Source organism: Triturus cristatus, chromosome 4_2 (genome assembly GCF_964204655.1).
Source record: "Triturus cristatus chromosome 4_2, aTriCri1.1, whole genome shotgun sequence".
Classification (NCBI taxonomy): Eukaryota; Metazoa; Chordata; class Amphibia; order Caudata; family Salamandridae; genus Triturus; species Triturus cristatus.
Genome location: NC_140586.1, coordinates 630,296,754 through 630,311,742, shown reverse-complemented (window position 1 = coordinate 630,311,742; position 14,989 = coordinate 630,296,754). Strand labels below are relative to the sequence as shown.

At 41.9% G+C, this 14,989-nt stretch overlaps 1 protein-coding gene across 1 annotated transcript in view; it reads left to right on the top strand.

The window, feature by feature from the left end:
* The window catches only part of LOC146834773 (methylcrotonoyl-CoA carboxylase beta chain, mitochondrial-like), a 341,939-nt gene that overhangs the window by 268,724 nt on the left and 58,226 nt on the right, over nt 1-14,989 (top strand). The window contains exon 8 of the mRNA XM_085602299.1: nt 13,837-13,993. Within this exon, the coding sequence (XP_085458425.1) occupies nt 13,837-13,993 (157 nt within the window). The remainder of the gene's footprint in view (nt 1-13,836; nt 13,994-14,989) is intronic.

The following is a 14,989-nucleotide window of genomic DNA, read 5'->3' as shown; positions in this document are numbered from 1 at the left end:
ATTTATTTTCCAGTTTCAGCTCTTTCATGCCCTCTTTGGCCAGGTCACTGACAGTGTACAGGCCCACTCTTCCAAATTCTAAATGTGTTTACATCTAATATTCAGGGATAGTGTGTTCAATATTGTAATACAGCAGCAGCTGCTCAGTAATATTACTGCAAATAATCTCTGTGGCACCCTCCCATTTCTTAGATGTGAAGTCCGGTTTTGATTTAAAATGAACTTTTTATGGATGTTGCATGAAACACATTTCTCTACAAAATGTCAGTAACAGACTCTCACACATCACCCACATTAAAAACAAATTAAGGGAAAACGGCATTTAAAACAATCTCTTTAAGAATTATTAAAGGTCATCAGGACAAGACTCTCGGCAGAATAGATCTAGCTCTATCAGGGTGTCTCCTGAAAGGCTGGGGCCCTGGGCCAGAGTCCACTTTGCCCATGCCTTAAAACGTCTCTGAGTAAAACACTGAAAAGGTGAGCTTGAATTCCCACTTGACTGGGTGCCAAGAAAAACAGCCATGGTTTTCATGTGCTCCCCGGCGGCCGTTGAAAAAGCTGGCTGCCAAAGGTGTGGTAACAAAAGTTTAGGATAACGAATATTTATCTCCTGGCCCATTTTGTTTCATATCTAGGTATGTTCTGAGAAAAAGGGTTTGTAAACTGGCTGGAAAGCGTCTTCTGTACTAAACAGCAAGACTTTAAACTATCACATAAAATAGGGGAACAGAGATGGGAGCCACCACGACTGTCCAGCAACACATGGCCCGATACCTGAAGGCCACGCCCTTGACGATGTATCTATCCTACTCATGAGTTGGGTTCCGTTGCCAGTCACTGCCAAGGTTTTCTATTGTTTGGTTATAGTTTTATTTCATTACTCTTTTAAATTCTATTAGATAATGCTATGAAAAATATTGATGCACGCAATGATCCACAATAAAAAAAAAGGGGGTGGTCTTACATGCTGTAAATATCCATACTGTAACCCCAAGATGGCCAATTAGAATGGTCTTACGGAGAAATTGAGGGCTTGCCAAATATATAATTGTAAATTACAGTCCGTCAACGATGCACTGTACCCTGTATATGGCGAATGCATAATATGATCCCTGTGCAATGTCATGAATAAAGACAAGTTATAAAAAAACAGCAAGACTTGAAAATAATTCTCTCTTTAATTGGCAGCCAGCGCAGCAGTACCAATAAGTCAGGGAGGACCTGACCAAAACGTCACAGACAAGATGTGTGATGTCCTCAAGTGATGAAGCCAAAATAATGCTTGGGTGCCACCTTTTGCCCACACATTTTGGATCAGTTCTCACCACAAGCTTTCAGAGTACAGATTGTCATTGATGATGTACAGCATTTTGTGTGGTTTTCACTTTTTACAGTAGTTTTTTTTACTAGGAAGTCAGTCTCTGGGATCACTGTTAGTGAGCTGCTGGTGGGGCACTGCAGCAGAGTGCTAAAACAGCACTGAAATCCCTCACTGTGCTGGTGAGATGCTGCAAGGGGATGGACTACCAGTGCCAATACGCAGAATAGATAACAACTATGTCCTATTTAATGGAAACTGATGACTGACAAATCCCTTTCTATTGTGTTGTGAATCCCTTCATGTAAGATGGCGACCACGTGAATGTGATCACATGGCTGCCATCTTAAATGAGGCGATACCATCACAATCTAGTTCATCAGTCAAGCTGTTTCGTTTTGTATGCTGGCTTCGGCTGTTTTTTTCTCTAAGTTGACTGCGTCGAGATGGAACCACCACATGTAAACTTTTCTTAGAACTGTGCGGAGCTGCAGACTCTGAGCCATTGCATCAGGGAGATCTTCATCTGCCCTCAGTAGCCTCCATACAGCAGCTTTTTCCCATGTTGGTAGGGAGAGGAGGTGAACTCCATATAGATATGGGGTCTCTCCAGCGGTGCATCTTATGAGATAGAACCACCACCCAAACACTTTGGCTCCCCTGTGTGAGCTGCTGTCTCCTCCTGGTGAGGGGGAATTGCTGCAGCTCTGCTAAAATGATACAGAGAGGGACAGAGAGTGAGAGGGTGGTGGCTTAAACTTGAACAGACTGAGAAGGTCACAAATGCTCTCAGCAGGCAGGTACATGCATGGGGCTTAGTGCAGAGTGGGGGTGTACAGAGGTTCACCGGAACGAGCAAGACAGCAGATTGGAGAAATGTAAATGGTGCCACTCTTTGTTATCTGGACATGGATTTGCATCAAACAGAACACTTGCGGGGAGCCTCAAACCCGTATAATTATAATGTGTTCCTAGTAAAATATGATTAAGCCTATGGACCCTCATTTTTGTTTGTCCAATATTTCTGTGCCTTGTAAAATATTACTGGCATTTAATCTGGTGATTTGAGCTTTTTTTACTCCCTAATTTTGCCCTTTTCGTGAAGGCAATTAGAAACTTGTTTACCTTTCATTTTCACAGTGTCTATCTTCTTTTGGTGCAGCCTAGATTACAATGTTAATATTTACTGAAAACTGAGCCAAACACTTAATGCAAAGTATTTAAAATAGACTAATTCATCCTTGCGGTAGCTCCGTTGGATATTGTTAATTGATGGCGTTTTTTTGTTTTGTTTAGAACAAGTGACCTATTGATGGATCAGGCCTATGTGTGAGTCTTTAAAGACGAGAGTCCTAAACGCAAATAACAGAAAAACCCAGAGGATCCCTAACTGGAAAATCTACACAAGAAATTCCATATGGGATAATTTACACACGGAATAAGGGTTCAAGGTGCAAACCTGGTTCCTATATGTGACCTGCACGCCCTCGCGGTTGGCCTGACCATAGGACTTTTTCCCAGTCTAGTGCAACCAGACACCCACAGTTAGTGCTTTCTGCTTCTTGGCACTATGTATACGTTAACCTTTAAAACTGCATAACCCTGTTCTACCGTTTGGGTGTTTGTCATTTTGGTATCCTTTTATTTATTACATTCTACTCAGTTTTTCTAAATTTGTTTGGGATGTCTCTTGTGTTTTTATTTACACGGTATCACTGTTTGTGTGCCACATATGTATTTTATGCAGTGTCTCTAAATTAAGCCTGGCTGCTTTTATGGCATGTTACCAGAGGGTTTAGAGCAGGTTAATTTAGTACCTTTTGTTGTTCACCCTGACATGGACTATGGTTGTTGCTTGAGAAGGATCATCACCCATCGACCCTTAAACAAAAACCCATTTTCCTACAATCGCCTTCAGCGGCCACCTCGGTTTTGTTTTTCTGCCTGCTGGTTTCGGCTTGGAAACGTCCTATGAAAGCATTTTATTGTTCTGAGAAATTTCACATCTTTTTGTCATTGACATTGACTTTGTTTCTTAGTTCTCTTTTTCTCTCTACAGTGCAAGGTTCTTGCCATTGTTTCATCACATCCAGCAGCCGCCTGCTTTAGACAGTTGCCTGTGACATCTCCCCTCTTTTTTGCGGTGCGGAATTCACCTAAGGCCTGTCCTTTCTGATCTCAATCATGTGCTGCAGATTTGAAAGGGTTCATTACCACAGAAGACCACTGTCGTTGTTTCGAACAGGAAAAAGGCAGATATCTGTCAAAGGGTTCTGGTCCCACAACAGGACAGTTGTCGATACAATAATGTCGCACTTGTCTGCATTTTGCACCCTAATTTCAGAAACTTTCACTATCCTTTCAGAAGGGATTTGATTTGGCTTACTCATTCTTCAGTACTTTCAGGATCAGAAGGCAGCCTCTTTTTTGGCGTAGAACCCCATTTTCACATGTGACGTGGGTATCAGATTGCTGAATAAGTGATTTGAAGGCATGAGCACCACATGATTTTTCAGTGGTTTGCAACTGGAGTTGTGGTCACAAGATTTCGATACATTACTGTGCAACTCGCAAAGAGGAAGCAAGTCTCTCGTATTGCCGCTATATAAGCCTATATAATTGTTACATATCCAACTCTTCATCCGTTCATGCTACACTGGCATATTAGTCTCTCATATATGTTTAACAATAGGCTAAATGTGCGCGTTATTAATCCTAGCACGCTCATCAATAGGGAATAGTATTAGGTGAGATTGGATACAATTTTGCTAACGCAGCATTAAAAACAATATTTTGTTGATTGGGCATGGCTTCTTCTAGAGTGTATTGGTGGACCATGATATTAGTACTAATAGAAAGGCTACGATCTAGAAAAGTACATTTTTGTAAAAAAAAAAAAAAAGTATAGGCCATTAAAGACAGTGGCAGATGACTTAGTGTTGGTAAATGTTTGCAGCAGAGCTTTCCTTGGTTATTCACTCAGATGCCCTATTAACCCCTTCCCCGCTCATGACGGAACCGTTCCGTCATGAGCCACGGTTGCCGTGTGCTCATGACGGAACGGTTCCGTCATGACACGACCGTTGGCGGCCGCTCCGCCTACGCGGCGCTGTTTCCCCGCCTGTGCGGGGGGGACAACGCAAATGGGCGGAGTCATGGCGGAACCGTTCCGTCATGAGCACAGCTCAACCGTGGCTCATGACGGAGCGGCTCCGTCATGAGCACAGGCCCGCCGCGCTGCCCCCCTGCCCCCCCCAGCGCTGCAGCGGAATGTCCGCAGCAGCGAAGGGGTTAAGTGTTTGTGATATTTTGATTGACTCCCTGGGTCTTTGTGTCACAGGTTGTTATCTAAGGATGTGATGGTGCTGGGGTTTTAAAAATCTTATGTAGCAGGAGGAATTTTTTCATTCACATGTGGTGGATCACCGTTCTCTGAACCAGGTCTGATATCTTCAAAAGTCAACCAAAATTTTAATTCAGAAAATCTTTAGGTCATCAGGTTCCCAGCATTCTCTTTGGACTATATTGCAATTCCTGTTTTCTGATTTACAGTATCAGGTCTAGAAATAGTCTTTTTAGGTCGAGCATTCAAGACCTCTTGTGTATACTTTAGTATATACTTCTATATGTGTATTTACTTTGTGGGTTCTGGAGATCAGCTCTAGGACTTGTCTGCTTCCACTTGGGGACTTTTTTTTCTGTTCAACTGCCTCTATTCAAAGCTGTCTGGAAAACGACCAGTAGAGGTCAGTAAAATACCAGAATTGCTTTCTGCTGAGGGGCTTTCTTGTTTGTATTTTTCTGGCAACTGCCTCTATTTAACTTTTTTGATAGAAAACGACCAACAGTGGTCAGTAAAATACCAGAATCACTTTAGCATTCTCTAGATTCCAGTCCATAGAAATTGTCTTCCACGAGCACCGGTAGACAGTATTTGTTTGAAATCTTGTATTTTCAGAGATATGACCACCGAAGGCCCTGATTTTATATTAAAAATAGAGCTTTGGACTATACCGTTTCCTGCTGAAAGGCAATATTTCTTTCCATGTGTTCCCATACCTGGCATGTCACGCAGTTTGGTGCTTACTTTCCCTGCATGTTAAAGAACAGTAGATGTTTTAGCACCCAGGCTAATGTGCTGCATAGCTAAATACATATAAGGTCCCAAAGGTAAGATCGATTGCATAGCAAATGCTTGTTTGACATTGTTTCTTTACAAATGTCAAAATTACCTGTTGGGAGAAGATGGTGAAGCTGAAATTGCTGGACCCCAATGGAGGCAATCCAAATTCAGCATTGTGTCAAAAAATATGCCTGGCTTAAAATGTTTTACATAGCAATAGACCAAGCCACGTGAACATGACAACTTCAAGCTAATGTAATAAGAAGTGTGGCATTTGTCAGTAAGGCTCAAAGGTGCCAGAGACAGTCTCTAGCCTAAATGGTTAAGGGGAATGGAAAACTTGGCATGGAAGTGGCAAGCACTGATGTATAAGAATGGAGCTGAATAGACTGTGGTTGTTTCTTTGGTACATAAAAAAGGATTCAATTGAAGCAACCAGTTGCCTTGAAAAATGGATTCAGATATTTTCAGACATCTCCTTTTAACCACCCCTAGAAATACAGAAAGTTCACAAAACCAACTTGAAGACACAAAGGGATGGGCATTTTTTAAAACCCTTGATCATCAGCCTCAACTACGGATTTCTTGATGGTAGTCTTTAAATACAGTTGAGGTGGATTGGTATGTGGGGGTTGTTATTTATGGCACCTGTTAATATGCTGAAAGCTCATGCTTCTGAGGCTGTATTTGTAAGATACCTTTGCAGCAAGCTGTTGTTGATGATACAGCACCAAAATGATCAGCACTTATCTTGAATGAATCACTTTTGACCAGTATATTCAGAAACTGTGGCTTCTATCATCTGCTTGTTTGTCATGAGCCATTGCCACATTGGGTTTTATGGTGCACATAGTGTTTTTATTGTCCTCTTTATTCTAACATTATATTCTACAACTTTCCCCATAGGGGTACTCAGGTGTGAGACAGGCCAGGTCTCAGCTTGCTAACCATTTTTGATCGTTTTCATATCAAATTTTAAATGTGAGTCTACTTTTTATTTCTGATATAATATGAGTATCTCTTTGTCTGAGGGCCTCGGTACAGGACATTAGTTAGAGGAATGAAACAGATAAGCCTTGAAAACGGGTCAATAAAAGGGGCAATCCAGGTTACCACAGGGTACAGTGCGATTTCAATTTGAGAAGAGCAGGTGGTTTAGGATTGATATTGTGTGTGTTTGTGTACCCAGTATAGACCCTACTGGATGAATGCTATTAATCACTGACAACTGGATCCACAGCCAAATCAGCTGTGTGAGCCAAAACGAGTTGTGATCAAAGATTTATCAAATGCAAGGAGTCCAGTGGAACATAACTGTTCTACAGATGCAAATGGATACTTTCTGGTCCTCTCACTATATGCATGAGCTGTTATTAGCTGGCAGACTACATATTCTCTTTTGCCTGATGAAGAATGTCCATCCTCCCTCTCCAGCATGAATTGTTCGTTGACAGGCAGCTTAATTCCATTTTCCTAGTGTTATTGATGTCAACCCACAGCTTTAGGTATTTAAATGATTGGGCAATAACATTGAAAGGGTCAAGCACGTTTCTGTGAAAGGTTCCTTCAACATGGTTGGAAGTACTCATTTTATGTTGAAATAAGAGAATTCTGAAACCAAAGTTTCCTCTGACTAATAGAATGCATTCCTACATTGTTGCATGGAAGGCCTTAGACTCCGACAATAATCTCAAATATCTGACCTTAGAGTCTCAGGAAAAGCTAAAATATTAGGTTATCGGCATGAAAAATTAAGATAGAATTAGGACCCTTATGACCCCGTCTTTTCACGCAGGTTGCTGTTGATTAGATATTGGAAGATAATAGTGAGGATCTCATATACCTGTTAATCCTACATCCCCAACCAAATAATGATGGTGCACTAGTAGTTGCACAGGTGGATCAGTACAGGCAGGACCAGGGCAGTGAATTGCGTAGGCTGCACAGTGAGCATCATCACAACAAGAAGCTGACACTGCAGCACCATTATTTACTATCACATTCTATAGTGCGAGTGCCACCTCCTTGCCCTGAGACTAGTGACCAGCACGAACAAGCACTCAGTCTTTCTGTTACACATGACACCCTCAGACAGACTATAGCAGAGTACAAAGAGAGAGAGAGAGAGCTAGTAGAAGGGGACCCTTTGTAAGCCCAATTTAAGAGGACATTTTACCCGTAGTAAATGATATCGCAACTTTGTTTCTCTTGTGTAAGTAATTGGGTAGAGGGTAAGGTCTTCGTCCCTAGCTGGTCGCCCACCAGCCTCCAACTGGCAGTGTGAAAGGGGCATAAGTGCAGTCAGCAAAAGGGAGGTGGAAGGGCCAAGGAACATAAGGGGGTAAGTTTACTATGCCAAATACACCTCCTGTTTCAGCTCTGGCCAGTTGGTTCATTGAAGGAGAGGCGGTCCAAACTGCCCTCAGGCATTAGATGAAAAAAAGCTGAACAGACTGGTTTTCTTCCCCTCCGCAACAATTCTCACAACACTAGAACAGCATGAAAGTAAATGATTGATCCATTAACACCTTAGTCCCTATAAATTAGAAATGGTAGTGTAGCCAATGAGTTTCTAATGGACAGCCTACCCGTGCGTTATTAATAGTAGTACCACCTGATCAGCTATAAAACTTCGATTTTCCTTCTGCTCTTCTTTTAGGCAAGACAATTGATGCAGTTGGCATTTCAAAGTAAAGAGTACCTCAAGTGTATCCTGCCCCATTACAGTATCCCTGGATCCAGTTTCTGATCAACATGCCTTTCTGTACTGCCCTTCATCACTTGTTAGCCTTTTAGGTTGTTGTCTTCTATGAAGGATAAAACTATACTGTGTATTGTACCCCTGATGGTGTTTACTTAGACGTATCCTCAAAAATGGTGTTGAGATCTTTCTTAATTAAACTTCTTCCTTTGGAACTGCCAAACCTCAACTTTTCCCCAAAATGTATCTTCAATTTCAGAACATGCTTTCGCTCCCCTTTAATCCAGTCATGGAAGTAAAATACTGTTTCCTCCCGGCATAGTCTGTCAAGCTGAGCTGAACCTACGCAAGCAATTTGCCATGTTATTCTGCTTATTAGACCAGGATATTCTCTTTCCCACTTGCAGTATAAGGATCCTATCCTGCTTAACAAGAAACCCACTGTGGAGTTCCAGTTCTGTTATGTGTATGTGCAATGTGTTGTGTTGAATATGTGGAATCTAAAAGTGCACTGTGGGATGGTGACGATTAAGGGTGGAATTTGAAGTATAATGTGGGAGAGTAGAATGCTGAGTGGGGAGTTGATTGTTGGAATCCTGTATGGTAGCTGTTCCCGGGGCTGCTACTTATGTTATCATCTTTATTTCAGATAAATGCTGGAGAAATGTACCCCTCTTCCTGTGCTTTTTTTAATAAACAGGAAAGGCATATTTCTTTAAGCACGATGTGATGACTAGTTTATCTGTTCTAAATCTTGCCACCATTCTGTCCTGTGTACTACCTACCACCACATATTTTATTGTGGTCGCTTTGTGGGCCTGTGATTCTTAGCGTGGTCTTCCCCTAAACTTTTTGTCTGCTTACCTCCTCTCTTTGCTGTATCTTTTTGTTGGCCTTAGGACACGGAGCACTTTACCACTGCTTACCAGTGCTAAGGTACATGTGCTTATCCCCTATCATGGTAACATTAATGTATACAAAATTGACATATTTAGTTTACTTGTAGTTCCCTTGTAAAGTTGTGTACAATATATCCAATGTCTGTAATCTAAATGCTACTAGTAGGCCTGCATCATTGATTGTGCCACCCATTCAAGTAGCCTTTCAAACCTGTCTCAGGCCTGCCATAGCAGGGCCTGTGTATGCAGTTTACTGCCACTTGGCATTTAAAACCACTTGTAAAGCCTTAAACTCCACTTTTATCATACATAAGTCACCCCTAAAGTAGATCCTAGGTAGCCCCAAGGGCAGGGTGCTGTGTAAGTAAAAGGTAGGGCTCATACGGGTATGTTTTGCATGGCCTGGTAGTGACAAACACTTCAATGACTTTTTCTCTACAGTAAGGCCTACTCCTCTCATAGGCTAGCATTGGGAATTCCTTGATAAGCTTTTAAGCTGTTATTCCTGATTAGGAAGGAGTAGTTGCATTATGTTTCATATCTTTGGAATCCCCTTTACTCGTAAAGTTAGATTTAACATTACTGTTCTTGAAATGCCACTTTTAGAAAGTGGACATTTCTCTGCTGCTCTTACTGCTCTATGGGCCTGATATACTACCCTTTTTTGCGCTCGCAAACGGGAGATCGGCCCGTTTGCGATGCAAAAAAGGGTAATGGCATGTACAAACGCTATTTTGCGAGTTACTGACTCCCGAAATAGAGTTTATAAATCTTGCTATGAGGAAGGGGCGTCCCTTCCTTATAGCGAGACTCACTGCCATGTACTATTGTTTCGCGATCGCAAAACACTTGCAGTTTACCACCTACTTTAATTAGGTGGTAAACTACTCGCAAACAGGAAGGGGTCCCCAGGGGACCGCTTCCACGTTGTGAGTGTGTGAGAAAATATTTTTTAAGGGCCGTCAGTGGTCCCAGGGACCACTGCCTGCCCTTAAAAAATGAAACAGAAAAATTACATTTTTCATTTATAAATGCATCCTGTTTTCCTCTAAGGAAAAAGGGCGGCATTAAAAAAAAAAAATACTGCTTTATTTACAAAGCAGTCCCAGACATGGTGGATTGCTGACCCCAGCAGGCCACCATCCCGGGAGTACTAGCCATTCCCAATGGGGTCGCAGATTGCGCTTGCCTCATGAATATTGATGAGGCATGCAATTTGCGCCCCCTTGGGAATCGCGAACAGTGTTTGTGACACTGTTGTACATTGCATTTTTAGATATATGAGTGAGAGCGACCCCTTGTATCTTCCAAGGGAATGGGGTACTAATATCACAACAAAAGATGCAATCCCTCTGCTGGGACACAATGGTACAGTACTAGTATTACATAACACCACAATCAATCCAATTACACTCAAATAATCATGATATGTTAAAACAGATCATACATTTGCATGAATATTTAAAAACATAGAATTTCACACCATATACTACTTGACAGATATTAGTTCAAATACATATAACAACCTGTTATGAGCCCACATAACAGAAAACAACGCGAGACAGTATGCTTTGTCATTTGTTACACATCCTATTGGGTAATGAGTCAATGTCCGTAGTTTGTGATATATTGCACAATTATATCTACTCCTGAAACCACGGTTCTCCCAAGATTGTGTAGTTGAGAAGCGTCGACGCGTTTCGATGGTAAATCTTGTTAATCCATCTTTATCAAGACAGGTTTATAGGCTTTAAGTCCTCGTTATTAAATCCAGGACTTCTCTATATTGAAAAACGATGTTCAATTTATATTGTCGTTAATGATCCTGATATGTATTATACGCCTCCCTCCAGGCGAGAGCAATCAGGAGCATTTCCGCACTCGAAGACGCTAACATCGAGCATAGAGGTGACGCATATTAAGGGAGAGGTAGTACGGATCCCCGTCACGTCGTTTCGAGTTGTTACGTGGCGCTATTATCTGCGCACGTTTTTTGGGAACAGGTGACGTCCATTGAGGGAGAGTTATCATGAATCCCCGTCACGCCGTTTTTAATATATATTAGGATATCCGTCCGTGAAACAGACAAGTGAGATGCACATGAGGACAGATAGCTCGGATCTCTGTCTCCTCGACGTATAATACATATCAGGATCATTAACGACAATATAAATTGAACATCGTTTTTCAATATAGAGAAGTCCCGGATTTAATAACGAGGACTTAAAGCCTATAAACCTGTCTTGATAAAGATGGATTAACAAGATTTACCATCGAAACGCGTCGACGCTTCTCAACTACACAATCTTGGGAGAACCGTGGTTTCAGGAGTAGATATAATTGTGCAATATATCACAAACTACGGACATTGACTCATTACCCAATAGGACGTGTAACAAATGACAAAGCATACTGTCTCTCGTTGTTTTCTGTTATGCGGGCTCATAACAGGTTGTTATATGTATTTGAACTAATATCTGTCAAGTAGTATATGGTGTGAAATTCTGTGTTTTTAAATATTCATGCAAATGTATGATCTGTTTTTATGAAATACATGTATGTAAATTTTTTAGAAATTTTTTTTTTGCATAATAAATGTGATTAACATATCATGATTATTTGAGTGTAATTGGATTGATTGTGGTGTTATGTAATACTAGTACTGTACCATTGTGTCCCAGCAGAGGGATTGCATCTTTTGTTGTACATTGCATTTTGCCAGTCACAAATTGTGAGTTGCAAAATGTAAGGGTCATACGTTTGGCCCCATGTGCCTTGCAGGCTGTCTCCATTACACGCCTGGGGTGGGTGACAGCTACACTTTGTGCATTTTCTCTCGACTATGACAAACACAGGAAGGGTGTGTATGACAGAGGACTCTTTCGGGGCAGGAAGAGAGAGGGGCAACTGACATACCGGAGTAGTCCGGGTCCTGCTTGCCACGCAAAGGGCTGATTACCCCCTACTGATAAACTTGAGCCAGGGCTGAGAAGAACTGTGCCAGGAGTAAAGACTGCTCTGTTTCAAGGATTGCCACTCTGCTTGACTGTTGCTTTGGAAGAACTTCTTTCCTGCTTTGCAGTGCTGCCTTTCTGCTGCTGATCTCTGCCCTGCTGAGGACAAGGACTGGGCCCATCTCACTTGAACCCAGAGTGACTCCATAGGCTTGCTGACTTGCCCCCTGTTTTACAGTCTCAGGGCCGTCAAAGACTTCCTTCAACCCTGCTACAGCCCCTGGACTCTGTTGTCTGTGGGTCCTGCCCTGCCAAGTGGTGTCAATACAGTCCTGGGCCTTTGAAATGTGATATCTGCTGTATAGAGCAATGAAAATCGACGAAGTGACGTCTATGCAGTGATCCGAACTGACACATTGCCCTTCGAAGCAGGAGCCGACCGACGACATTGCTTCGATGGACTGTGTGGCTTTGCAACAAAGGACAGAGGTGCTCAACGATGACACAGCATCTGCATCATAAAGGGTTTGTCAATGAAGCCTTCATCGCCTGTGTGGATCGGAACAGACGCATCAAGTCTTCAAAGTCAAAGTCCATCCATCCAGTCTTGCTCCGTCCAAGGTACTGTTTCAGGGGAACCTGTGTGAGCCCTGTAGATGGCCTGCCCTCCATCACGTTTGGCCTGAACTTTAAATATACTCCAATCCAGTACGACCTCAAGTAACCCCTAAGCACTATCTGCTTCTAAGCATTACTTTTTGATTTAATCAGTAAAAAAATCTGAACTCCGGTTATACTTATTGGAATGTAGTTGTTTTGGTCTTTTTTTACTCATAAACATACCTATTTTTCTAATCCTGTAAGGATGGGGGGGTGGTGTGTGTGTGTGTCAGTCATTGCATAAATACTTCATACGTTGCCTCTTCTGACACGCCTGACTGCTCTGTGCCAAGGTATAAGAGGGTGAGCACAGCTTATGTTTTAGTGTACGTTAGCTTACCATGACTAGAGTGGTGGTTCCTGCTTGGACAGGGTGCAACCTCTTCCAACCAGAAATCCCTGTTCTAACAGCCTGGAAGTTGCAGTTTCCCCTTTTGTATCTGGCACCCCCACTCCAACATTGGCAACCTCAATCATAGAGTGAAATGTCCACTGCCGCATCATGACTCGTGCCTTCTGTCATGCATGCATGTCTGTCATCACTCTTAAGATTGCCATTTTGCCATTTTTGTGCTGTTCTTGCCAATGCTCTTCAACATCTGCAATACGTTTTTTTGTTGTCCATTTTGATGATGCTGTTCAACATTAGCAACATGCAGTGGCAAAACTAAAAGATCAGCTAATTTCTTTCAAAGGTGAGACCTATTGTCTTTGCCAATATTTGCTATCTTAGCGATGAACAGGATGCAGTGGCCCTATGACTATTACCGTCCAGCTCAAAGATGACTCTGTCTATGAAGGAACGGAGGGCAGGAGCAGTGTGTTCGTCCTAGCCAAAAGTAAAATGGCAGCCTGCCTTGTATGCATGTCATGTTAGTGTGAGTTCTGTTTTTATTTTTATTTGCCCCTGACTGTCTGTTGCAAGGAGATCAGCAGGATGCTCCCAAGCATCATGATTACTAAGATACCATTTATAAAAACCACACTTTAATATTTGCTATTGGGAAGCTTAAAGGTGTGCATCATTTATATGTGCTTTTGTTATAAAAATCAAACATTATTCAGTTGATTTGCAAGCACTAACATGCAGTTCATCAGATGTCAGAAATTTGTTTTTTCAAGTGATGACCCATATGCACGTGATCTTTTAAGTTGGTTCTTTATATTTTCTTTCTTAGTCAGCTTGTTGGAATAGTGGCTAACAATGGAGAACTCACACATGATGCATCTTTGAAAGGAAGCCATTTTGTACAGCTGTGCAACCAGCGAAACATTCCTATTCTGTTTCTTCAGAACACATCTTCTCATCCATCACTCATGTCCCATCTTTCTCAGGTATAGTGACAAAAGACCACATGTAAGCATGAAAAATACCTTTTTATGTTAAACTAATTTAAAATATGTGCTGTTTTTTTCCCTCCAAAAGCAATTCGATAGGCAATGGTTGTTTGGTTCTAGCGGTCATACCACCTTATACTTGAATGGGTCTAAAATAGGGCATTCTTTGTTCAGAAATAGAGGTTTCTAAAGAAATATTATACATTTACATAAACAAGGCACTTTAAATGTGTTCTACTGTCCAAGCAAGTGTTTGTGCTCTGCTTCTGTGTAGTATAGATGGGCAAACTATTCCACCACTCGCCCAGACTCTGCTAATCATCTAGCTACCAGAGTAAAGATTGATGCAAAGATAGGCATGACCACCAGAAAAGCTTGTACTGTGTATCAGACGTTCCTAAACTTCATGAAGAGAAGAGGGCCCAGCAGCAGAAAATCTAGCAATATGTAGAGTGAGGGACATTTAAAACAATGAATGAAAGCGACGATTAAACGATACTTTAAGCAACCGAAGACCATAGCAGCAAACAAGCCATTTAGAGTCAAAGAGGACGTCAGCCAGAGATCCCTTCTTTATCCTAATTCAGCTTACGAATACTGCATTTTTAAGGCGTTGCTCTACAAATCTTGCTTTAGGAAATATTTTCAAACTGGGAAGAGGATGTAGCCTTACAGCTAGAGCGGTCGACCTCCAAGCTGGAGACCCTGGTTCGACACTCAACATCCTGTGATTCTGGGCAAAACACTTAATCTCTCCGTGCCTAAAAAAATGAATGTGTCCTTCTGTAACAAAACTGCTGCTCATGTAAAGCGCTCAGAAGTAGACCCCATGAGTGGGAGGAGCCTTCCCCAGTTTGAGTATGATCCGTCTGCTACAAAGCTTCTGCAGTCTGAAGAACTGGATTTGTGAGGAATAGCAACCATGCAGTACCATTCCAGAAAGAAGCAAGAACATCAAACCTTTTTCAAGCGAGACCTCTTCCACCACTACCT